At 39.7% G+C, this 25,214-nt stretch overlaps 1 protein-coding gene across 3 annotated transcripts in view; it reads right to left on the bottom strand.

The window, feature by feature from the left end:
* The window catches only part of gramd4a (GRAM domain containing 4a), a 212,909-nt gene that overhangs the window by 100,381 nt on the left and 87,314 nt on the right, over window positions 1–25,214 (bottom strand). For all 3 annotated transcript variants that reach the window (XM_068059128.1, XM_068059127.1, XM_068059129.1), the window contains 2 exons: window positions 6,736–6,856; window positions 5,579–5,637 (listed from right to left, as the gene is read on the bottom strand). In XM_068059128.1, the coding sequence (XP_067915229.1) occupies window positions 5,579–5,637; window positions 6,736–6,856 (180 nt within the window). The remainder of the gene's footprint in view (window positions 1–5,578; window positions 5,638–6,735; window positions 6,857–25,214) is intronic.

The raw sequence follows: 25,214 nt of genomic DNA, 5'->3' as shown, positions 1-25,214 counted from the left end.
TAGTGTAGGATTAGTATAAATGGGTGGTTGATGGTCGGCACAGACTCAGTGGGCTGAAGGGCCTGTTTCAGTGCTCTATCTCTAAACTAAACTAAACAATGGCTCTTTGAAAGACAGTCAGGATACTCACATTGCAAAACTCCATGAATATGAATTTACTTGTATGCTTTTTAAGTTTTCTTTTACCAGGTCATAAGTTACTAAATTTGTTGAGTCAATACACAACCACTTAATAATTTTGCATTAATTCCAGTAGCAAATGTTCACAGTAATCAAATACATAATTTTTCCAGAAATTTTATTTTAAATCCTCTCTCAAGCAGAACCCAAAATTATTCAGTAGGTTTTCAACATGTGAGATGTAGAAAAATTAAAGTAATGGTAATTCAATTTTTTTTTTAAATGGTCGTTTATGGAACAGTTCATCTCTCTTAATTCTCAGTAATATATTCTGTCACTAAGGTATTAGCAGTTTTGTGCTACAGCAAGTTATATGCAAAAGCACCTGTTCTGCTTTGCAAGCACTTCAGTTTTGACATGCTGATGTCTGGAACCCACAACAGGAAATTTTCACAAATCAACCAGCTTATTCAGCTTTGAGTAGAACAGCCTCAAAGTAGCAGCTCGTGATTTTTGAGAAGTTGCTTGAGCATCAGCGTGGAAATTCTGTTTCCTGTTGTCCTTAACCTATAACCAAATATTGTGCATTGGTTTTGCTTTTGGCATAAGAAAAAGAGGAAGATGCTTTATTGAACCACTCTAAGACATCAATTGTAGGCTTTGTTTTAAACTATTGAGTGTCACATCTGGTTAGAGATTATATTAGTGAATTCACCGATCCCACACTCCCATTGAGCCTTTAACCCTTTGAGCATGGATGCATGGGATTAACGAATTTACTCTCAAATGACATGAAGATAAAAAGCAAAACACTGCAGTTGCTGGAAACAAGATCATACAGCATGCTTAGTTAACCGTAACTTCCTCCCTCCACAGATGCTGCCTTATCAGCCTTTTTATGAAGAGATGCTGGAAGGTTTCAACTATAAACGAATGGAAATTAACCTAATTTTTAAATTTTCTACTTTATAAATTTACCCCACATACTCTCATTCTACCCCACTATTTTGGAGATTTTTTTTTTTAAACCATATAGTGCTATCTGAGTTTCAACCACTGTTGAATACTTTTTAACCATAAGATTAAAAAAGCTTGGATCTAGCCAGAGGAGGTGTAACTGACAGAACTGCAGCCTAGATTTTGCCATTATCATTTCAATACCAGCATTAGCCAGGTTAAAATGAATGAATGAATATGGCTTTTAACAATCAGGAAATCTAGGATTTAGCATCAGAGTCTTATATGGAGGGTGCACTGCTGAGATTTCTTTCGTCCTACACTAAGACTTAGTTCTTGAATATTCTTACACGCCACAGCAATATGCTCAAAGTAGACTTTCGACAGATGCATACTGACTATTAGCAGGTGGTAAATCTAGCTCAAGATATCCAACTGCACAGCAAAATGTTAACCTGCAACAATGTTGATGTCAAGGCCTTTGGATGGAGCCATTCTCTTGCCATACAAGCATGAGGTTAAAGCAGCAGCAGGACATTTTTAAAGCATTTCTGTACAGTATGCTATCTAGGGCACAGAATATACTTCTGGTTGTGGTACTTCAATGTCTATCACCAGGAGTAGATCAGTAGCACCACTACTGACCGAGCTGGCCAAGTCCTGAAGGACACATCTGCTACAGTGGCCCTGCAGCAGGTGGTGAGAGAAGCAACAAGAGGGAAAAACTTCCTTGACCTTGTCCTTACCAATCTATCTTGCACTGATGTATCTGTCCATTAGAATACTGTTAGGAGTGACCACTGCACAGTCCTTGCGGCGACCAAGTCCCATCTTCATATTGACAACATTCTCCATTGTGTTGTGTGGCACTAGCAACATACTAAATGGGACAGATTCAGAATAGATGTCGCAGCTCTTCTGAGCAACCATGAGGCGCTGTGGGTCATCAGCAGCAAGTGAATTGTATTCCACCACAATCTGTAACCACATGGTCCGACACATCCCTACCATTACCATCAAACCAAGGGACCAACCCTGGTTCAATGAAGAGTGTAGGACAGTATGCCAGGAGCAGTACCAGGCATACCTAAAAATGAGGTGCCAACTTGGTGAAGCTACAACACAGGATTAGAAGCAAGCTAACCAGCAGAAGCAGCATGCAGAGCTAAGCAATCTCACAACCATCAGATCAGATCAGATCAAAGCTTTGCAATCCTGCCACATCCAGTCACGAACGGTGGTGGACAATTAAAACAACCAACGGGAGGAGGTGGCTCCACAAACATGCCGATCCTCAAAGATGCCAGAGCCCAGTACATCAGTGCAAAAGACGATGCTAAGTGCAACTATCTTCAGCCAGGCGTGCCAAATGGATGATCCGTCTCTGCCTCCTCCTGAGGTCCTTAGCGTCATAGATGCCAGTCTTCAACCGATTCAATTCACTCCACATGATATCAAGAAACAGCTGAGCACCCTGAAAACAGCACAGGTTTTGAGCACTGACAACATTCCAGCTGGAATGCTGAAAACATGTGTTCCAAAACTAGCCGCACCCCTAGCCAAGTTGTTCCAGTACAACTACAACACTGGGGTCTATCTGACAATGTAGAAATTTGCCCATTTATTTCCTGTCCATAAAAAGTAGGACAAATCCAATCTAGTAAATTAACGTCACCAGAGGTGAGGTGTGAGTGTCTGCACTTGACATAAAGGTAGCATTTGACTAAATGTGACATCAAGGAGTCCTAGTCAAATTTGGTTAATGAGAATCGGGGGAAATCTCTCCACTGGTTGGAGTCATACCTAGCAGAATCACAGAACTATTACACAGAGGAAGATGGTTGCAGTTATTGGTGGTCAATCATTTCAGCCCAGGACATCGCTGCAGGAGTTCCTCAGAGTAGTGACCTAGGCCCAAGCATCTTCAGCTGCTTCATCAATGCTGGCCTTGCCAGTGATGCTCACATCCCATGAATGACTAATTTTTTTTGAAAAACTTTATTGGTATGCTGGCTTTAGCTGCAGGTCCAGCAAGCTCCCAAACTAGATACACAATTTCAGCACAGGAAGGTGGTGCAGGAGGGTAACTGTCCGAGTGTATGCTTGCAGTGCAGAACCCTCACACGCCTGTAGTGCATGCCAGAAAACCGTGGCCAGTTGATCGAGAGTTCCATCATGACCTTGTACTTGCAAAGTAACACCCTGAATACAAACAAACATTTCCATCAGCTGTGCATGAGCAGTTGGGGACGTACAACTCATTTGTTTGGTGAATTTTAAAAGATGCTGTTCTCTTTGATGATTACACTATCTCTATAGATATATTGCCTTTCTACCTGAAAGACAAGCAGAAAATGATTCACTGCTAGCAAAAACATAGAATTAGACAATGAGTGGTTATCTTTAACACTGATGGGGCCAAGTCAAAGACCACCAGGAAATAAACTGGTTGGAAATGACAAGGGAAGCAGAAATATAGGCACTTCCAGTAGTTTACCAAGAATCTGACGAAGACAGAAAGGAAACAACTATGTTTAATATAAAACGGCCTGACCAAACGGTATATGGAATTCCAATATATGCCAAGTACAAAGGAGATGTCTCCCTAAAGTAAATAATATTCTCTGTAAACAATCGTTGTTTTATACGAAAACAAATAAAGCATAAGAGTTCAGTTCACATCTGTCTCTCTCTCTCAGCAGTAAAAACTGAACACCATACATTAGTTTAAGTATGAAACTTTATCCAAATAAGGCGATTAAAATTAATTCTCCAGCAGGTTTTCAAATCATTTAGATAAATTAAGAAACTTAGAAACCGTGTTAGAAACTTAGAAATACACACACCTTGGCAGGTCAGTGAATTTTGCTGATGCATGCTGGGTAATGCTGCACATGCTCAGACCGGGGCACCGAGTGAATTACATGCATAGAATGAATAGTTCTTGGAAAAATATCAACTGCAAATCCAAGCTTTCAGAGAGCTTGGTTGGGGCCTACAAATTTAAACACACTCAAAAGGCACAGGAGACAATTTTAGAGTTAGGTTTAATGATGTTATTTGTGAAATATGCATTTTTCTAGACTGTTACAAACCTTACTTTGAGCCCTTAGTCAGCAGGCTAAAGGGGGAAAACGACAGGTGAAAAATTTTCCAAAAAATACTTTGAGCGATTTTATTAGCATACTTTCTTCCTTTTATTGGTTTAATATAACCGACTTTGAATGCTGCCGGCCAGCCTTCCTTGGCTGCAATCTACTGTACAGTTTCATTTCGCAAAACAAACTCAGCAATAAATTTAACAATTTTACTGAGGAATCCCTTCATAACCTTCTGGAAGATACCCAAATCCTTCCAAGATTGATTACTTTAATAAAGTCTTGATAGAATTTCATCAGTATTTTTCTAGCTACATTTCTTGCTTTTGATTTGTGCATTCCCTATCTTTTCAGTGACAATCTGTTACTGCTTTATTTGAATTAATCAACGAAGTGAGACAAAGAAAGTGTGAAGTCATTGTGTGATGGAAAAGTGACAGGCCGAAAGTGCAGGCAGGTTACAAACTGCGTTATACAACTTACCTGTTTATATTTTGACAGACAAATTTTTGACTCATCTTCCAATCAATATTTTTGATTTCCCATTTAACTAGAGAATGAATTAATATGATTGCATACAAATAATTTCAAATTCACTAAGTATAGTTTATACATATTGAAAAATGCAACTTCGTGGGTACGTACTTATATTATCAGGCATCGGCTTAAATATAAACAGTCTCCTTTAAATTGAAATGAATACTGAGGCTCAACATGATTGTAATAGAAAATAAATACAATTAGAATCAAGCTGTTACACCCCAACATGATTTTTAAAACTTTAATTGACCAAATACTATGTTGCATTTTGTGAAATCATCCATTTCCAATGTTTACGGTACCTTTAAGAAACATTTTTGGGAATTTTGTGCTCAAAAAGGTGAGGGACGTTAGTTCTGGGGATTAAAACATTTTTCTTTTTGTGTACCCAAAATTAGCATCAAGCATTCTTTACTATTGCATGGTTAAATGCAGAATAATACTTCCTCTACTTTGTCCCAACAGTGCACTTCAGCCTAGACCTCAGAAAAAGATCCTTAAATGCACCTTTGTAGCATTTTTCCACCAACTATACAGCCATTCTGTAGCATCAGACTAAGATATAGTGCCAAACTGGGGGGCAGTTTCATAATGAGGACTATTTACAATGAATTGAGTTGAGACTGCCCAAATGATGTTTGCAGCCAAAGAAAATTTCATCCCAATCTGATATAAAAGGGGAGTGTCTACCCACCACAATAATACTGTGGAAAACCCATTATGAATTATAGTTTTTTCTTAGTGCAACATTTAAAATTGTAAAATGTTATTACACTAAAAGTCCTTCAACATTGCTCTAATATACAACATTTATACTTCTGCTTATTACCGTACTGATCTTGAAAAACACAACTGTAAATTACCTGTTCCATTCACTGAAGTTTGCACTTTCAAAGACTGCTGACTTGAAGAATCTTCACCTCTAAAAGAGAACAGAAGAAAATGTTGATGCACATTCCAGGAAATTAGGCAACTAAATGCTATGTAATATCTAAAAGTGTGTAATTATTTCATTGAAAACTCAAATTAACAATTCATATTTTCAAATCTAGCTCTAGCAACTTATCAATAAGGATTGTGTTTTTTGAAGTACTGAACACATTAGTACATTTTTCTTGTTTGATAGATCACTGGTGCACAACGAATGAACAATGCTTCCTCATTAATCCAGAACAGGTTTTTGTATAATTAGCACAATACCAAGAAAAGAATATTTTCATTTGTGGTCAAGGATTTTCAGGAGTTCCAAATTCCTGCATGGTGTGTTCAGTGCTTAATATTCCTCCTTAGTTAAATATTTTCATATTTCATTACAGATGTTGTCCCAGTGAACAGGCAGCACCAAGAACGAATGTTTCAGTAACATTACCAGAAACATTCCATAATTGTTGCATCAATTTAGTTACCATTTTAAAATGCATATATGGAGTTGCTGTGTGATACAATCTATGTTATCAGAAGTTGCATTGAAATTACCAGTGAAGACAAAACTGTACTACAACAATACCAATCATCATACAACTAGCTTCAATTACAACATTAGAAAATCAGACTCAGATGCTCAGGCACGCTTTTTACATGACAGTTGTAAACAGTAATAATCCTCAATTTGAAGATCTAGCTTTTTTTAAATAAACAGATGAAAACGTCCATGAAATAAATGGTATGTCACTATACTTAGTGAATTACAAGATTAATTTCACTCCTATGACTTCATAATTCATCTATACTGTATGACTTGCATATTGTGTGTTTTAGTACCAGAATCATTTAATTCATCAGCTTCATGCAATATCCCATATACTGTTCAGATCATTAATACTACTTTTAATTGTTGAATTAAAGGGTATATTAATAGTCAATTATATAATTGGTACCGATCAGGATCTCACATACCCCTTTCTTATAATACATGATTACGATCCCTCTGGAGTATCTACTCTTTTGCAAGCATACTGATGTACTTATCTCACCATCATCTGCAGAAATGCAACCTCAATTCGCTCTTTCTCAACTGTACCTGGTTTTAAGCACATCAGAGATTTTCTGCTCCAGCTCTGTTCGCTTCAATTTTTCCTTCTCTAGTTCTTGCTTTAGAGTTTCAGCATTTGTCTCTTCCCTCAGCTTCCTTAGCTCTTCCTCTGTTTAGAGAATAAGAGGACAGATTTTAACAGGAATCAATCACATTAGATTGGTTATATAATAATAAGTTATTTGGAAGTAAAATTAAAATTTATTACACAGTAAATATGTAACTGCAAGGTTACAAAGTTGTCTTCATTATTGTAAGCCTTAGTGGAACAAATTCAATTACAATTTCAGATTTGCTAATTTAAAAAATAATCAGTTGGTTTGTGTGGTGTGCCTGTGACCAGTTCAGTGTTTTGGGCACATCCATTTACTGTCCATTTTCCACAATTTTGCAATAATTACAGGAGAAAATTTCCCGAAGGAACAAAGGACAAATATAACATCTTGTTGCACCTTTCATACCATCTCAAAAAGGTTCACATACAAATTCATTTGACATGCAATGACATATTTAAGTGAACTTAGCAGCTTTTCTGTGCACAGCAAAATCCCACAAAGCACAGTGAGATGAAAGACCATCTGATTTGAATCTTCTTGAGGTTAGCTAAAGGGGTTAATGTTGGCTAGGACACCTGAAAAACGTGTTGCTCTTCTTCAACTCGCACCATGATTCATTATTTTAATATCCATCTGAACAACCAAAAGACAAATGGGACCTCAGTTAAGTGAATAATCCAAAACATGCCACCTCTGCAATGTAGCACTATAAAACTGCTACATTTGAAAGACTATAAGTTTAAATCTTGGACTTGGATCCACTCTGAACACAAGACAGCTTTCTGAACCCCTTCGATAAAAAATCTTTTAGATATTCAACTATGGTACGACCTATTTGCAGGCAGTAATTTGCAAACTCTTATTGTGCACCAGAGTAACTGGTTAGTTTCTTCCCACAATCACACTTGCCATGTTATATAGCATATAAAATTGTCAAATCCCCTTAAAATGAATAACGTGATCCAATGTTTCAATTCCTCCCTTGAAATTTCGACAAAAAAACAATCCACAGCTTCAGCATTTCAAGCTGTTGTCCTGAGATTCGCTGCGAGAAACAGGACTACCAATTTGTTCACGGCATATTCCCACGAACAGCAATATGATAATGACTGGATAATCTGTTTTAGTGAGGTTGATTGAAGGATAAATATTAGCCATGACACTGGGGTTAACTCCCTTAATCTTATTTAAAATAGTGCCATGGGATCTTTGCACTTGAGAGCAAAGATGGTACTGCACTGCAGTGTCAACCTAGTTTTTTGTGCTGAAGTCTCTGGAGTGGAACTTGAAACTAAAACATTCTGACTCAGAAGAGAGAATGCTGCCAACTGAACCAAAGCTTACACTTCTTGCTCCTTTTAGAGATTCCAGCCCACCAATGTTCTATTAAAGTACAAGCCATGGCATTTTTAGTGATGTACTGAATAAGTAATATATGCCTGAACATTACTATTTTATATTAATCTACAGAACAGAATACTTACCTAGATATGTAACAGCTTGAGCATTTAATGCCTCACGTTTCTTTAAGCAAACAACATTTTTGTTTAAATTTTGAATAAAATATTAAGTTTAAAATATGGTCAAAAGGCGGCAACTTTCCCTTTAACACTTATTTGCCTATCATCAGGGCAGGCAAATCACCTGCTGACAAGGTTCTCCCATTCTGACTTTTATTGACCACAAGATGGTGCAGAAGAGTAATGCAGGTTAACTTCTCATTTCTTTCAGGCAACTGTATCCACATTTCCCATGCCTCTGCTTTCACTCCCTGTCCTTCTCACTATTGTACAGCCTTTGTCTTCATCTTCCATCTCCATTAGCTGCGACAGTTATCAGATCAAATAGCACGAAAACTATTACAGTATTACCCATCAGAAAACCTATCTTGATCTCCCTTCTCTTGGCTTTCTAAATGTACTTTTGCTTCCCTGAACACTTTCTTTTTCACTCTCTCATCACCCTGATACTTCTCAGAAACATTCCTATGGAACACCTTCCTGTTTGTTTCGAACGTCACCATTTTTATGTGCAACATAGAGATTTACATGTACTTCTTCCAATGTATTGTACTGGATTTACTGCTGACAGAGCAATCTCCTCTACATAAGGAATCCCAAACACAAACTGGGTGAACATTTCCATTTTGTTCACAAGCATAATCCTGACCTCTGTGTGCTACTTCCATTTCCCTTTCTTTCCAAGTCAATCTTTCAACTTTGGGCCTCCTACACTGTTCCAACCAAATTCAACCTAGATTTCAAGGACACGCCTGTCATGCCGAAAATCAACTTCAAACTTCAGATCTTAAGTTTCCCCCCATTCACATTTAGTTTTATCCCCATCCACTTCGGATTTTGTTCAATCACCTGCTGTGTTTCTTGTGCTATTCACAGTCTGGCTGAGGGGGCCTTTGTGTATCATTTAGTACATTTTATTTCCTTCCAGTTTTTCCTCTAAAGACCATCCCAGACTGTTAAACCTATCAGCATTTTCTTTCATCTAACGGCATTTCACGAGACACCAATATATACCTGACACAATATTGCCATAATGCTGGGATTTACAAGGCCCACATTAATTGTCCCTTGTATCAGCACAATTTAAAGAGGTATTTGAGCTGTAATTTTCTTCTGGGAGGACATGAGGTGAGGCTTCACATTATAAAAAAGTGGTGTTCTCATGGTGATGTATGTTGATCAAATTAGCTGTGAATTCAGACCCGCCACACGGTATTTAAGTTGTATGTTTTTGGCCTTTTAATTAAGTAAATGTTGTCTTCAGTCAAATTAAGAAACACGTCAGCAAAATGGTTTAAGAAAATGAGAACAAACGGAAACAAGGCTTTAACTTTTTTTTTTTAAAAAAGAGAAGTGCTTAATTTAGTTAGTACTTGCAGTTTCTTACACAGTCGGGTGATAAATAGACAGCCACGCGGAGGACAGCAAGTTGATTACAAATAAGTTGAAGAAAAAAATACTTCATATTAATTCTCATCACATCCTCCAAGTGCTTCACAATTAATGAATTATTTCTGAATCAATGAATTACTGCTGAAGTGGAGTCACTATGGTTATTTAAGTAAGCATAGCCGCTAACTGCATACAGCAACACCCCACAAACAAAAAGTGAGATGAATGGTTAACCAGGTTGAGGGAGAAATGCCAGCCAGAGAACTTTTGGATGAGACGTTAAACAGATGTCCCCTTTGCCCTCTTAGGAGGCCCACAGCACCATATCAAAGAAAAGCAGGTTCCTGTGTCCTGGCAAATATTTATTCCTCAACCACCAAAGACAGGTTATCTATTCATTAATTTCATTGCTGTTTCCGAGACCTAGCTATGCAGAGATTGACTGCTGCATTTCCTTACATTAAAATACTTCAAAAATACTTGATTGACTGAAGTGCTTTGGGATGTCCTGATCATGAAAGATGTTATGGGTCATGTCTGAAGTTATTAAAATCAGTGTTCAATACTGAGGGCTACAAAGTACTCAGGAGAAAGAAGAGATGGTTTGCTGAAGACAAGATCATGCAAATTCAAATAATTCTGGCAGGCTCAAGACTCCCTGCCAGCGTGTGGGGAAGGGGGGGCAGGACTGGGGGGAGAGGGGGAGGAGAGGGAGGAGAGGGAGAAAAAGAGAGGGAGGGAAAGAAAGAAAGAGAGAGAGAAAGAGAGAGAAAGAAAAAGAGAGAGAGAGAGAGAGGGAGAGAGAGAGAGAGAGAGAGAGAGAGAGAGAGAGAGAGAGAGAGAGAGAGAGAGAGAGAGAGAGAGAGAAAAAGAGAGAGAGAGGGAGAGAGAGAGAGAGAGAGAGAGAGGGGGAGAGAGAGAGAGAAAGAGGGAGAGAGAGAGAGAAAGAGGGAGAGAGAGAGAGAAAGAGGGAGAGAGAAAGAAAGAGAGAGAGGAAGAAAGAGAGAGAGGAAGAAAGAGAGAGAGGAAGAAAGAGAGAGAGAAAGAAAGAGAGAAAGAGAGAAAGGAGAGCAAGCCGGCAGGCTGGGAGTGAGACGGACAGAGAGACAAAGAGACGGAAAGAGAGACAGACAGTGACAAAGTGGCATACACCCTTTCGCTTGCTGCCCACTGACTTTCTGGCTTGACTCTTCGTTCAAGGAAAACCCCAGCTCTCGGAGATTGTCAGATATCACATGACTGCCACAGGGTATTCTCTGGAACCATCTAATGAAATTAGTAGGTTAGCAATTGGAGTCCCAGGCCCCAAGATGCCAATATTTACACTTTGGCGGGGCGGGGTGGGTGGTGTGGGAGGAGGCATTTGCTCTTACTCAATTAATACATTAGGATTGCCTTGAACACCATGTTAATGAAGCAATTTTAGGTAAGACAATCGCTTAGAGCAAGCCATTGTTCTGGGTCCATGCTGTTCAGGTACCTTGGAATGTGAAAAGGTGTTTCAGATGCAAATTGCAGTGGCCATCTTGGCTGTCAGTTTTTTCTTCTCAAGTTATCTGCAGGATTTTTGCCATTAAAAATTTAATCTAAGTTTCCAACCAATGAATTAAATACTCCTTATTTGGCAGATAATTTTTCTTGACACTGTAGATGGATTGTTAATCAAGGCGGCTGGAAGATCTTCGTTCAACAATACCTTTATCGTTCTTACTCCTCTTTCAACTTCGCTATTTGACTGAGGATATTGTTGTGAACTCATGAGATGTTCAAATCCCCATTATCCTGTTAATTACGTGAAGGATTTATTTGCGAACTGTGGTCTATTGTCTGACGCGACTTTGTCAGGGATACCATGCATCACAAAGGTCTCCTGCGTAGCTCGGATAACAGGTTCTGTTGTTGAGTACAACCTTTCCACTTTAATCCATTGAAAGATAGTCGATCACGATTGTATAGGATTTTCCGTTGTGCATAAATAAATCCATCCCTAGTCGTTCCCAGGGTCTGGTTAGAAATATGGTTGTAATCCAAGGTTCTCTCTGTTACAGTCTATAAATTGCACATACTTGGCAGTTCAGGATCATGTTTTCTATGTCTTTGTATATTCCTGGCCACCACACTGATGACTGAGCCCATGCTTTACATTTCATTATCCCATGAGGCCCTGACATAGATGTCCCAAGATATCCAATCTGAGTGAACTCCGAATGCCTAGTCTGTTTTTATACACCAGCAAATCATCATCTCTGATTGTTCAGCATTTTCTGAATTCCTAGAAAGTTTTCATGATTTTACCACTAGGACATTCTTGAGGCCAACCCTGTGTGGAGTCTTGATGCATACGAGTAAATTCTACATCCTGCTGTTGGGCGTGACAAATTTCTTGCAGTTTCTGTATACTTGCAGGCCATTGTTGTGCAGTATATTGTGAATACAACTCTATCTTGTCCACAAAGTTCACGTCGTGTTGTGTTGGATGGTCTACCGCTGATCTTGATATGCGAACTTCCGCTGATGCACTCTTTCCCTGAACATATACAGTCTCATATGTATACCGCATCAATCGTAACCAGTACCTCTGAATTCTTGGAGGCATTTTTGCGATCTCCTTCAAATCCAATAAGGAAACTAATAGTTTACAGTCTGTCACAATGACTACTTTCAATTACATAATGTAATCAGAGAACTTCTCGCAAGCCCACTTGACTGAGTGTGCTTCTTTTTCAATTATTGCATATCTGGTCTCTGTTTCTGACAAAGCTCTTAATGCAGAGTAGGTTGTTCAACAACCATCAGGATGCTCTTGGAAAAGGACTGCCCCTAACCTGTCGATGAGGCATTTGCAGAGATCGTTGTTGTTAGTGTAGGGTTATAGTGTGCTAAGATGTCAGGTGAAATGAGCATTTCTTGAATCTTTCGGAATGCTTGATGTGAACTCCAGCAGCATGCTTACCTTTTTTCAAGAGTTGCCTTAATGGCTCAGATACCTGCGCTAGATGAAGTAAAAATTTGGCCAATTCCAAGAAGGCTTGGAAGCTTTGGACAGAAGTTGGAGCTGGAAACTCATTTTTAGCTGTGTCCTTTTGTGGATCTGCCATTATAGATTCATAGAGTTATGCAGCACAGAAACAGGCCCTTCGGCCCATCGTGTCCGTGCCGGCCATCAAGCACCTATCAATTCTAATCTCATTTTCCAACACTTGGCCCATAGCTTTGTATGCTATGGCGTTTCAAGTGCTCATCTAAATCCTTCTTAAATGTTGTGAGGGTTCCTGCCTCTACCACCCCTTCAGGCAGTGTGTTCCAGATTTCAACCACCCTCTGGGTGAAAAGACTTTTTCTCAAATCCCCTCTGAACCTCCTGCCCCTTACCTTAAATCTATGCCACCTGGTTATTGACACCTCCACTAAGGGAAGACGTTTCTTCCCATTTGCCTGTCGCACCATCTGAATCGCTTTCCGCGACTGTGAGGTCATCTTTGGACTGCAAGAGGTTTGACAAGGAATCAGCTATTCCCACTACGATTTGGCCCCTGATCAACTCAGACTTCAGTTGTCTGTACTTGCATCCCTCAGCCAATCTGTACAAATAATTAATGAAAGCATCCACGGATTCGCCTATCTTCTGGACTCTCATTAAACTTTGTTCTTTCCAGGAACTTATTACTTTTCAAATTTAATTATTTGTTGAATGCTTGCAACACGTCTTCCAATTTGTTTGAAGCTTCATTTATGCCTTGCCTCACGATCAAGTCATTAGCAATAGCACCCATGGAGTATAAAAGAGTATTAACTTGCTCAGCCTCTAATTTAGTGTGTAGATGAGCAGCTGTTCTAAAACTTAGAAATCTTTTTCTCCACACTGAACAAGTCTGTATCTGATTGGATCCTTCAGGTACCATATGTTTTGAATCCATTCTGGGCTAGACTCTTACTATTTAGGGTGTTCCCCTTCCTTTAAGGCATTATGTTTTTTCTTGAAGCTTGCTTTCTTTAATGGAGATGTCCCCACTCTTTTCAGGAGTTCCCGCGCTTTGAGGATTTCCCATGCTTCACCCTCGCGTTCAGCCAGAATTCAGGAATTATTTACTTTTCCCTCTTTTGTTTCTTTCCATGCACAACGCTGTTGGAAAATTACTTCAACCTTTTCAAACAGCTTCTTACCCGATCCCTGACCATCAGTATCATGACTCACCGGATCACTGGTTTCTTTTTGCAGGCCACCATGCTTCTGTGGTGCAGCCTGCATTTCTGTGCACTGACTCCCTGACTGTCCATCTTGGAGCAGCCCCAGAGCGCTCACAGCTTCTTCTGCAGGTAAGCAGTTTTCTGTCTTCAGGTTCTACTATACCAGCAAATATTTTTCTTTAAATTCTTTGGTTATTTACCACTGCCACATGTTATGCATTGTTGTAGCGTAGATCAAATGTTGTTTAAAGAAATCGCAGGTTCTTTGTAGGGCTAAAGATATTATATACAGATATAACTATTTTCACTCTCTAGAAGCCTGTCTAGCCAGCACACCTCGTGCTGCTTCTAGCTTCTTCTCAGCCTAATACCCTAGTGATCATTATTTCATCATCAGTACAATGAGAGGGGCTTACTCACTGTCTCAAACATTAACCCTTTCAGGTCCTTATACTACATTTACTACAAAGGTATATTTGGAGAGTTACAGAAAGGACATCAGGACTTGATCTTATTTATTTACGTGTGCATCCTGCACTCAGACCATGGGGGTTAATATTGAGAAATGAAATACTTCACACTTCACAAAAGGAGTAGCTGAAAGCACTTTGGGATCAGGCAAAACTCTTGCCAGGTCAAAAAAGTTACCTAAAAACAATCAAACAGGCAATCAGTATTCTGCCTTTCTGTGCTCGGTTTAAACCAACATCTAATAAGCCCCAACAATTTCTGTCCTCAAAGTGTAATGTTGCACTGTAACAGTCAGGAGTTTTTGCTTTTAACCATATGTCTTTAAGAGCTCAGCTTGCCAATTCAGGTGCTGTAATGGGTAATTTTGGCTGATAGTCTGCTAATGCAATGAAACAAAAGATTGGGCCAATGTTGGTGTTCTGCCACCGCTTTGTCTCAGATTACATTTACAAAGCATACTAAAAAAATTGAGGGGAAAACATCACTGCATCAACTTTGTTTCTTACTTCAGGTTAACATTAATTCATTGAGTAAGACTCAAATCAAATTTAATATTTAGGCACTAGGATGGTTAGCATGTTGTCAACAGCAGGGGTTCAGTACTCCCACAGCAACAGCATACGATAATGTAAACTGAGGGAACTCCATGTCTCTTGATACTTGGATTCAATTTTCAGTGAATGGCAGTCAGAAGCACAGAAAACACTGGGTGATTTCACAGGCCCATCACCTGGTCTAATGACATTTAGTAAAAAGGAGTTTGTGAAACTTGGAGGTAACGGATCACCTCTGGAGTGTCATTTTTCCTGAGCTCCAACAGTGCAAAAATAAGTGTTTTGGGATTTGGGAAAGTAGTCCATGGGATTCCAAAAGCACTCACGTTTTCAGATACCTAGATTTAGCCAAGATGTACAGCAATAGCTTTGTTTTAGAGAGTTTCTCTACACAATTGCCTGTTCTCCATATGAACGTACGAAGTAGGAGTAGGCCACTCGGCCCCTTGAGCCTGCTCCGCCATTCAATAAGTTCATGGCTGAACTGATTACTCCAAATTACCACCTACCCCCGATAACCTTTAATCCCCTTGTTTATCAAGAAGCTATCGACCTCTGCGTCAAACATATTCAAAGACTCTGCTTCCACTGCCTTTTGAGGAGAGTTCCAAAGACTCAATACCCTCAGAGAAAAAATGTTGCCTCATCTCTGTCTTAAATGGGCAACCCCTTATTTTTAAACAATGACCCTTAGTTCTAGATTCTCCCACAAACGGAAACATCCTTTCCACATCCACCCTGTCAAGACCCCTCAGGGTCTTATATGTTTCAATCAAGTTGCCTCTTACTCTACTAAATTCCAGCGGATACAAGCCTCGCCTGTCCAATCTTTCCTCAAAAGATAGCCCGCCCATTTCAGATATCAGTCTAGTAATCCTTCTTGGAACTGCTTTTAACACATTTACATCCTTCCTTAAATAAGGAGACCAGTACTGTACACAGTCCTCCAGATGTGGTCTCACCAATGCCCTGTATAGCTGAAGCATAACCTCCCTACTTTTGTATTCAATTCCCCTCATGATAAACAATAACATTCTATTAGCTTTCCTAATTATGTGCTGTACCTGCATACTAATATTTTGCGATTCATGCACTAGGACACCCAGATCCCTCTGCATCTCAGAGCTCCTCAATCTCTCACCATTTAGATAATATGCTTCTGTTATTCTTCCAGCCAAAATGGACAACTTCGCATTTTCCCACATTATATTCCATTTGTCAGATTTTTGCCCACTCACTTAACCTATCTATATCCCTTTGTAGCCTTATGTCCTCTTCACAAGTTACTTTCGTACCTATCATTGTGTCACCAGCAAATTTAGCAACCATACCTTCGGTCCCTTCATCCAAGTCATTTATACAAATTGTAAAAAGTTGAGGTCCCAGCACAGATCCCTGCAGCACACCACTCGTTATACCTTGCCAACCAGAAAATGACCCATTTATGCCTACTCTCTGTTTCCTATTAGCTAGCCAATCTTCTATCCATGCCAATATGTTATCCCCTACACCATGAGCTTTTATTTTTTGCAATAACCTTCGATGTGGCACCTTATCAAATGCCTTCTGGATATCCAAGGACAATACATCCACAGCACATGTAACTCCCTCAAAGAACTTCAATAAATTAGTTAAACACGATTTCCCTTTAACAAAACTATGTTGACTATGCCTCATTACCATCAATTTTTCTAAATGCCCTGCTCTAACATCTTTAATAATAGCTTCTAACATTTTCCCTATGACAGATGTTAAGCTAACTGACCTGTACTTTCCTGCTTTCTGTCTCCCTCCCTTTTTGAATAAAGGAGTTACATTCACTATTTTTCAGTCTAGCCGAATCTTCCCTGAATCTAGGGAATTTTGGAAAATTAAAACTAACGTATCAACTATCTTACTAGCCACATCTTTTAACACCCTAGGATGAAGACCATCAAGCCCCGGACTTGTCAGCCCACAACTCCAACAATTTGTTCAGTACCATTTTCCTGGTGACTTTAATTTTCTTGAGTTCCTCCCTCCCTTCCATTTCCTGACTTACGGCTAATTCTGGGATGTTACTTGTATCCTCAATAGTGAAGACCAATGCAAAATACCTGTTCAATTTATCTGCCATCTCCTTATTATCCATTATTAATTCCCCAGACTCACTTTCGAGAGGACCAATGTTCACCTGCTAACTCTCTTTGATCTACAGAAACTCTTACTATCTGTCATTATATTTCTAGCTAGCTTTCTCTCATACTCTAATTTTATCTTCCTGATCAATCTTTCAGTCAATCTATTCTGGTTTTTATATTCTGTCCAAGCTTCTGACCTGCCACCCATCTTTGCGTAATTATATGCTTTTTCTTTAAGTTTGATACTATCTTTAACTGTTTTAGTTAACCACGGATGGTGGGTGCAGCCCCCCACCCCCCCTCCCGGAATGTTTCTTTCTCATTGGAATGCATCTATTCTGTGTATTCTGAAATGTCCCCTTAAATGTCTGCCACTGCATCTCTACTGACCTATCCCTTAACCTAAATTTATCAGTTCACTTTAGCTAGCTCTGCTTTCATGCCCTCATAATTGCCCTTATTTACGTTTAAAATACTGGTCTTGGACCCACTCTTCTCTCCCTCAAACTGATTTTAAAATTCAATCATGCAATCATATTATGATCGCTGCTATCTAGGGGTGCCTTAACTATGAGGTCATTAATTAATCCTATCTCATTGCACAATACCAGGTCTAGTATAGCCTGCTCTCTGGTTGGCTCCAGAACGTACTGTTCCAAGAAATTATCCCGAAAACATTCTATGTGCTCCTCTGCCCTTCTGATTTTTCCAGTCTATATGTAGGTTAAAATCCCCCAGGATTATTGCGTACCTTTCTGTCAGGCTGCCATTATTTCTTCCTTTATGCCCTGTCCTACAGTGCGGTTAATGTTAGGTGGTCTGTACACCACTCCCACAATTGACTTTTTGCCTTTATGATTTCTCATCTCTATCCAAACTGCTTCTACATCCTGGTTTCCTGAACTTAGGCCATCCCTCTCTATTGCGCTAATACCATCATTAAATAACAGGGCCACCCCTCCACCTTTTCCTAGATTCCTGTCCTTCCTAAATGCCATGTACCCTTCAATATTTAGGTCCCAATCTATGTCGCCCTGCAGCCATGTCTCTGTAATGGCTATCAGATCGTACTTATTTATTTCTATTTGCGCTCTCAATTCATCTGTTTTGTTTCGAATGCTACATGCATTCAGATAAGAGCCTTTATAGTTTTGTCCTTTCATTATTTTTGTAACCTCTAGCCTTATCTGTTGATTTGTTAGATTTGTAAGCTCTGTCCCTTCTTGTCATAGTCTATCATTTCCCATATTAATACCTTCCTCTCTTGCCTTGTCTCAACTCCCTGATTTACCATATCTTTTCAAATTTGATCCCTTGCCCCCACTATTCAGTTTAAAACCCTCTCTACCTCCCTAGTTATGCGGCTCACTAGAGCACTGGTCCCAGCACGGTTCAGGTGTAGACCGTCCCAACGGTACAGTCACCACTTTCCCCAGTACTGGTGCCAGTACTCCACAAACCGGAACCCACTTCTACCACACCAGTCATTAATTTCTCTAATCTTATTTGCCCTATGCCAATTTGCACATGGCTCAGGTAATAATCCAGAAATTACCACCTTTGAGATTCTGTTTCTTGATTTAGTGCCTAATTCCTCATACTATGCAAAACCTCTTTCCTTGTCCTGCTTATGTCGTTGGTACCTACATGGACGACGACAACTAGATCCTTCCCCTCCCACTGCAAGTTCTTCTCCAGCCGAGTAGATGTCCCGAACCCTGGCACCAGGCGGCAACACAGCCGTCTGAACTCTCGCTCTTTGCCGCAGAAACTATACTGTCCCATACTACAATTACATTCCTTTTTTCTCCCTCCACTTGAATGGCTTCCTGTACCATGGGCTACTTGCTCATCCACCCTGCAGCCCCCAGTTGGTGACCATCTCATAAAAACTGATCATTGGAAGGACTTCCAGTTGCAATAGGAATTAGAAACAGCTGCAAAGTACAGGACACCATATGGGCAGCATTTATGCAAATAATGATGTTTGCTCTAATTGTACAACAGATATTTGATATGCATCTCTACCATACAAATTGCATTGGTCAAGGACATTACAGAGAGTAATTTAAAGCTCCAGCATCCATCACTGCAAACCTATCAGTTGTTTACCTATACGTCATTTGAATTCAAAAGTATCCTAATTAAAGACCTGCTACCCGACGGGACCTGATGGCATGTGTCGGGTTCAGCTCAGGTCAGGTCGCACTTCTGGGTCCGGCATTCGGGCTCGGATTGGATTTCCTTTACAGACCCTTAATCCGAATGCATCATTCACATGTTGTACAAAAATATTACTTGCATTTTAAATTCAATACATGTTAATGCATAATAGAGAGGAAAACCCAACAGAAAAATATATTTGCCAGAACACTGTTGTTGAAACAAATTTGCTTTGAGTGTATCTTAGTTTAAGAAGCAAACTGTCCGACAAAGATTTAGAACACAGGAGGAGGTCATTCGGCCTATCAAATCCATGCTGGCAGAAAGAGCTATCCAGCCCAATCCCACCTTCCAGCTCTTGGTCCATAGCCCTGTTGGTTATGGCACCCAAAGTGCACATCCAAGTGGTTTTTTTTAAATGGCAAGGGTTTCTGCCTCTACCACCCTTTCAGGCAATGAGTTTCAGGCCCCAAACACCCTCTGGGTGAAAATATCACTCCTCAATTCCCCTCTCATCCATCTACCAATTACTTTAAATCTAAGCCCCCTGGTTATTGACCTCTCTGCTAACAGAAATAGCAACCAGTCAATACATACTATGCATCAAGAATGAAGCAGCCACACAGTTCAGCTGGAACCCTGTCAGACTGCTGGGAAAAAGAAAATCAAAACTTAAGTCTTCCAGAGTAAATCCCACTGCTTTGTTTTTGCATTCCTCGATGTTTGAAATGCAGATAAGACACAACTGGTTCATAAATTCTGAACTTTGAATATTTTAGTAACGGGGATAAGAGAAGATGACCAAAAATTGGAAAAGAACTAAAACCAGAAAGGTAACATATGATGTATGGACTTAATGATTTAACAATTTGACAACAAATCCTCACAAAGTATGGTACTTTCTTATAAAAAGTAAAAAAAAAACAATATTTGCAATATTCCAACCTATTCTTAATCAAAAGTATACGCAGAGCCTTAAGAAATCAAAAACAGTGTTAACTGTTTTCCTCAGTAGATTGTTCCATTTTTATACAAAATCTTACACAGGGCAATCCTATTGGGCACTGCATAAATCTGATTTTGTCCAAATTATACTCTTCTCTGATTCTATTTTTCTGAAATGGAGCAGTTATTCCATTTGTCCTCTCACCTTTTAAAAAATAATGCACTTTTTAAAACTTTCAGATAAACATATAGACTTAATCAAATCTTATTCTTGCGTTATATCAGCTTTATGATTTCAGAAGAGTATTTTAAGTCTGAAAAATAAGTTTGTATTACAATATAACAGAACAGTAGCATGGCAACATTAGACAATATTGTTTAAGTATTTAAAACATTTTAAGCATGAACACAATTTAAAAGGATCATAGTAATATTAAACAGAATGAACATCTGCCCTAAAAATCCTTTAAATGATTAAAAGTATTACTTAATTCTGCTACATTAAGGTTATAATAGGTTGCAATAAACTAACAGTGAATCTGCATTTAATCACTGCAAATCCTCGTATGACTCAATCGGAGTATTGTACTTCAAACAGAGTCTGCTGTATAATTGATATTGAACTGGCCTGCTGATCGTTAAATCTTAGTTACACTGTCAAATAGGATTACATCAATATTAACTACCCAGCCTTATATTCTATTCAGTACAACAGGGAGCATTCAAAATCTGCTCCCAAGTACCATAAACATAAACCACCCATCCTAAACATTATGTTCACAAACCCCACAATATTGGGTGTGCGTGTTTTCTGAAAAGTAATGATCAACACATGGCCATTCCAGAATGTCATTTCAATTTGGGAGAAACTAATTACTGAGGTCAAGTGTAAACTGGATGTCAATAATAATCGTATGATTGTCAAAGTTATTGGTGAAAAAGGAGCTCACCCATTTTCTTTCAACACTGTACTAACCCCTTTACACAATTGTAATTCATTATTTTATAGGCTTAATTTTCACATTTGCTTCCTATGTAACTTGTCACTTTTATTCCATTCAAAATTAGGTTATGAACTGTCCATTTTGTTGACCCTAAATTAGATTTATGCACTCTCACATCGTTATCTCTGGTGACCCCAAGAATCATCCTTGGTACGCTCCCATTTCTCATCGACATACTGCCCCTCAGCCACGTCATCCAAAAACACAGCATCAGTTTCCACACGTACAACAACTATTATTACTTCACCACAACTTCTCTCGACTCCTCCACTGCCTCTATATTGTCAGAGTGCTTGTCGGATATCCAGTACTGGATGAGCAGAAATTTTTTCCAGTGAAATACTGGGAAGACCAAAATCATTGTCTTTGGTCCCGGCCACAAACTCAGCTCCCGAGCCACTGACTCGATCCCTCTCTCTGGCAACCGTCTGAGGCTGAACCAGACTTTGCAACTTCGGTGTCATATTACGACCATTTATCCAATCAAATCACTGAAACCACCAATTTCCACTTGCATAACATCACTCAAGTCCATCCCTGCCTCAGCTCATCTACTGCGGAAATCCTCAACCATGCCTTAGTTACCCCTAGACTTGAGTATTCCAACCCACTCCTGGCTAGCTTCTCATTTTCTATCCTCCATAAACTTAGGTCTCCTGCTCACGTCCTAATTCACACCAAAGTTCCTTTCACCCATCACTTCTGTGCTCACTGACACACACTGACTTCCACTTATGCAATGCCTCAATTTTAAACTTCTCATCCTCGTTTTCATATCTCTCCGAGGTCTCACCCCTCCTTATCTCTGTGATCTCCTACAACCCTCAGAGATATCGGTGTTCTTTCAATTCTGGCCTCTTGAGCATTCTTGATTTTAATGCTCCACTATTTGTGGCCGAGTCTTCGGCTGCCAAGGCCCTAAGCTCTGAAATTTCTTCCCTAAACCTCTCCACCTCTCACTCCTCCTTTAAGACACTCCTTAAAAGCTACTTCTTTGACAAAGTCATATGCCCTAATATCTCCTTATCTGGCTCGGTGTTGACAATGCTCTGCTGAAGCAACTTGGGACATTTTACTATGTTAAAAGGTGCTATACAAATGCAAGTTGCTGTTTTGTTGAAGATTGCACACGATGCAAACAAGACCTCTGCTAATGTTCTACAACAAATTTACTAAAAATTTCTTCCTCGGGCACACTTACAGCTATCAATACGAAGGTTAAGCTGTACAGCCATGGTGCAGGTTTCAATTTAAACCACATTCTGACAACAGAATGGATTTACCTCCTGCAAGTAGTTAAAAACAAAAATCAATATTTTTGCCCATTACAAATCAAATGATTATGCATATCAGCACCAGGCTTCACTGACATGAAGATTTATTATGTCTTCTTGCGTTGCTGATGTAATGTTGTATCTCAATGAGGAATTAATCAGACAAGTATTTAGTCCAAAAAACGCATTCTATCTGAACACAAGCATGTAAGAGCAGCAGGTTTGGAGAGGTTTGCGGGCAGACCACAGGGTGTTCCACCTGAAGAATATGAAATAGTTGAATAAACTGTGGCATTAGCAACAGAATGAGTTGCAGCATCAGCACACTGCACTGTGGCAATGGGGAAAATCATCACCATTTGCGATACAACTGCGTTATATCTCAGCCATGCTGCTAGCACAAGTTAACATCAGACATCCAAAGCGTGAAATAGGTGGATAAACATAACTGTCTGCTCCCCACTCCCTCATTTCTCCCCTCCATCTTACCTGAAAATAGTGAGTCATGCTGGAGTGAGATTCCACAGGCATCAGGAGTCCCGCAATACCTCAAACAAATAGCTATTTTTCCACATGAACCAAGGCAGCAAACATCACCAGTAATGTATTGCACTGTATGCAAACAGGGATAGGGAGCAAGGTGACAACTAATATCAACCCTTATCCTTGTCCAACAGCCGCACAGTATAGGTCACTGTACAGCACTTGGGAGCCCAATTTGATTTTCCCTCAGTGAAATTCAGAATGCCAAAGTCAAAGGTAACAACTCCACAAGTCTCCTGGCTCAATACAGAACAGGAATCAAAGTTGGGACTTGTGATCTGTATAGTTTAGTGCCACGTCACATGGAAAATTTATCTGCTGAGTCATTAAGCAAGTGGGACATAAAAACTTACAAAATATTTTTGTAAGTTCATCTTTCCCACAGTTTGCTAATAGAATGTGCATGCTATGTCACTGTAAGCAGAATGCAATTGCGATTGTGACACATATTCATACCATTCTGGCTCATTTCAATGCTTGCAAACAGAAATTTGAACATCTTGCATAAGATTTGTTTACGTTGTGTAATAACTGATCTACTGATAATCAAGAATATTTGCAATACTGCCCTGAATATTGTTTGAGCTGTATCAAAATAAAGCCATACTTTAGAACTTTGGTGGCAGATTTAAAAATATTTTGGATGCCCACAAAGGCATCCAAAATCAACAAGAAAAATAAATGCACACATAATAGCAATACAAGACTTGATGACAGCATAGAGTAGGTGTCAGCACCACAGAAGCAACAACCCACAAACTGAAGACAGGGTGTGTGTGTAGCGTGTGTGTACCAGAACACATGCACGTTTAACATATAGTTGTTAATCCCTGTGTACTCAAGAGAAAGAGCATTCAATTAGTATAACCAATTTGATTTTAAAGTTCACATGCCCACAAAAACAAAATTTTCATTTTTCCACCTGTGGGCAATTTCCTTGAGGCTACCTTTAAAAATAAATCAGTGACTGTGCATCAAGTTGGATTGTTGTCACTTTCGCTTTTCCTTAAAACCATAACTGATACACTTGTGCATGAGAAATGAAATTGGACAGTTCTTTTTCAATTAAGTTTCTTCAAAGGATTTCTTCAATGAAGAATGTAGAGGCCCATGGCACTGCCTGTCCCCAAGGAATTGAGGCAAGTCTGCATAGTGCCGCTAGAAGCGAGGGCCGAAGGGCCTGTACTGCGCTGTAATGTTCTAAGTGGCACTAAGTGAATGAATTTCTCCCCCAAATAGTTTTCAAACTTTTTGTATAGGAGATCCCTTGTAAATATTTCTTGATGGGGCTTCCCTCTGCTCTATCGCTCCCTTGACCACCAACCTCGATCCCCAACTCTCCAGACTATTCTTGCACTCTAGACCTGACTCCACATCACTCCACAATATTACCCTCATTTCCACCTTTAGCCATCATTAAGATTTATCTCTCGCATGAGTGTGACTATTTGTTTCCTGAATTCTAATGGCTAGTTTCCAACGGCTAGTTTCTAACCATTCAAGTATTATTCCTTGATCCAATACATGGTGACATAGCCAACAACTCCCTCTCCTCAGACACTGCCACTACTCCTTTAAAACTATACTCATTAACCCCTCCTTAAAAAGCCAATCCTCAACCTTATGCTGTCATTTTCTATTGCCACGCTACCTCCAATTTCCCTTCCTCTTTTAAAGACCAATTCCATGCCGAATATTTCAACCATTACTTCTTCAAATCACTTCATTCTGAATTTTGCCCTGCCAACATAACTAAAATCATCCTGATCAAAATCACCAATGATCCCTTTTGTGACCACACCCAGAATGCATTAGGGAGGGGTGGAGGGAGACGAGAGGATGGCATGGGGTGGAGGGAACAGAACACCTTGGGAGGGGGAAGGTTTTAAGATTTTGGATGGGATGGGATGCGGGGATAACAGGGTGAGGGGAGCGGGGGAGACTGCATGGGACAGGGGCTGGGATGGCCTTGGAGGCATGGAATGGAGGATGGGGATGGCATAAGAAGGGGTGGGATGTGGATGATAGGAGAGGGATGAAAGGAGTGGTCTGGGCATGGCATAAGAGGGATGGCATGGGAAGGATGGGGATTTAAAGAAGTACTGTTGCAATTAAGATACTTATTTTACCGCAAATGTTTTGTAGGTCTTGGCTAGTCTACCTGATCACGTAGTGTCTCTCTTCTGCGGTTCACCTTCATTGCTGAGCTTACACATGCCTCTATTCTGATTGATCCC

This window comes from Heterodontus francisci, chromosome 27, assembly GCF_036365525.1.
Source record: "Heterodontus francisci isolate sHetFra1 chromosome 27, sHetFra1.hap1, whole genome shotgun sequence".
Lineage (NCBI taxonomy): Eukaryota > Metazoa > Chordata > Chondrichthyes > Heterodontiformes > Heterodontidae > Heterodontus > Heterodontus francisci.
The sequence above is the reverse complement of the archived record's forward strand: the minus strand, read 5'-3'. Positions and strand labels throughout refer to the sequence as shown.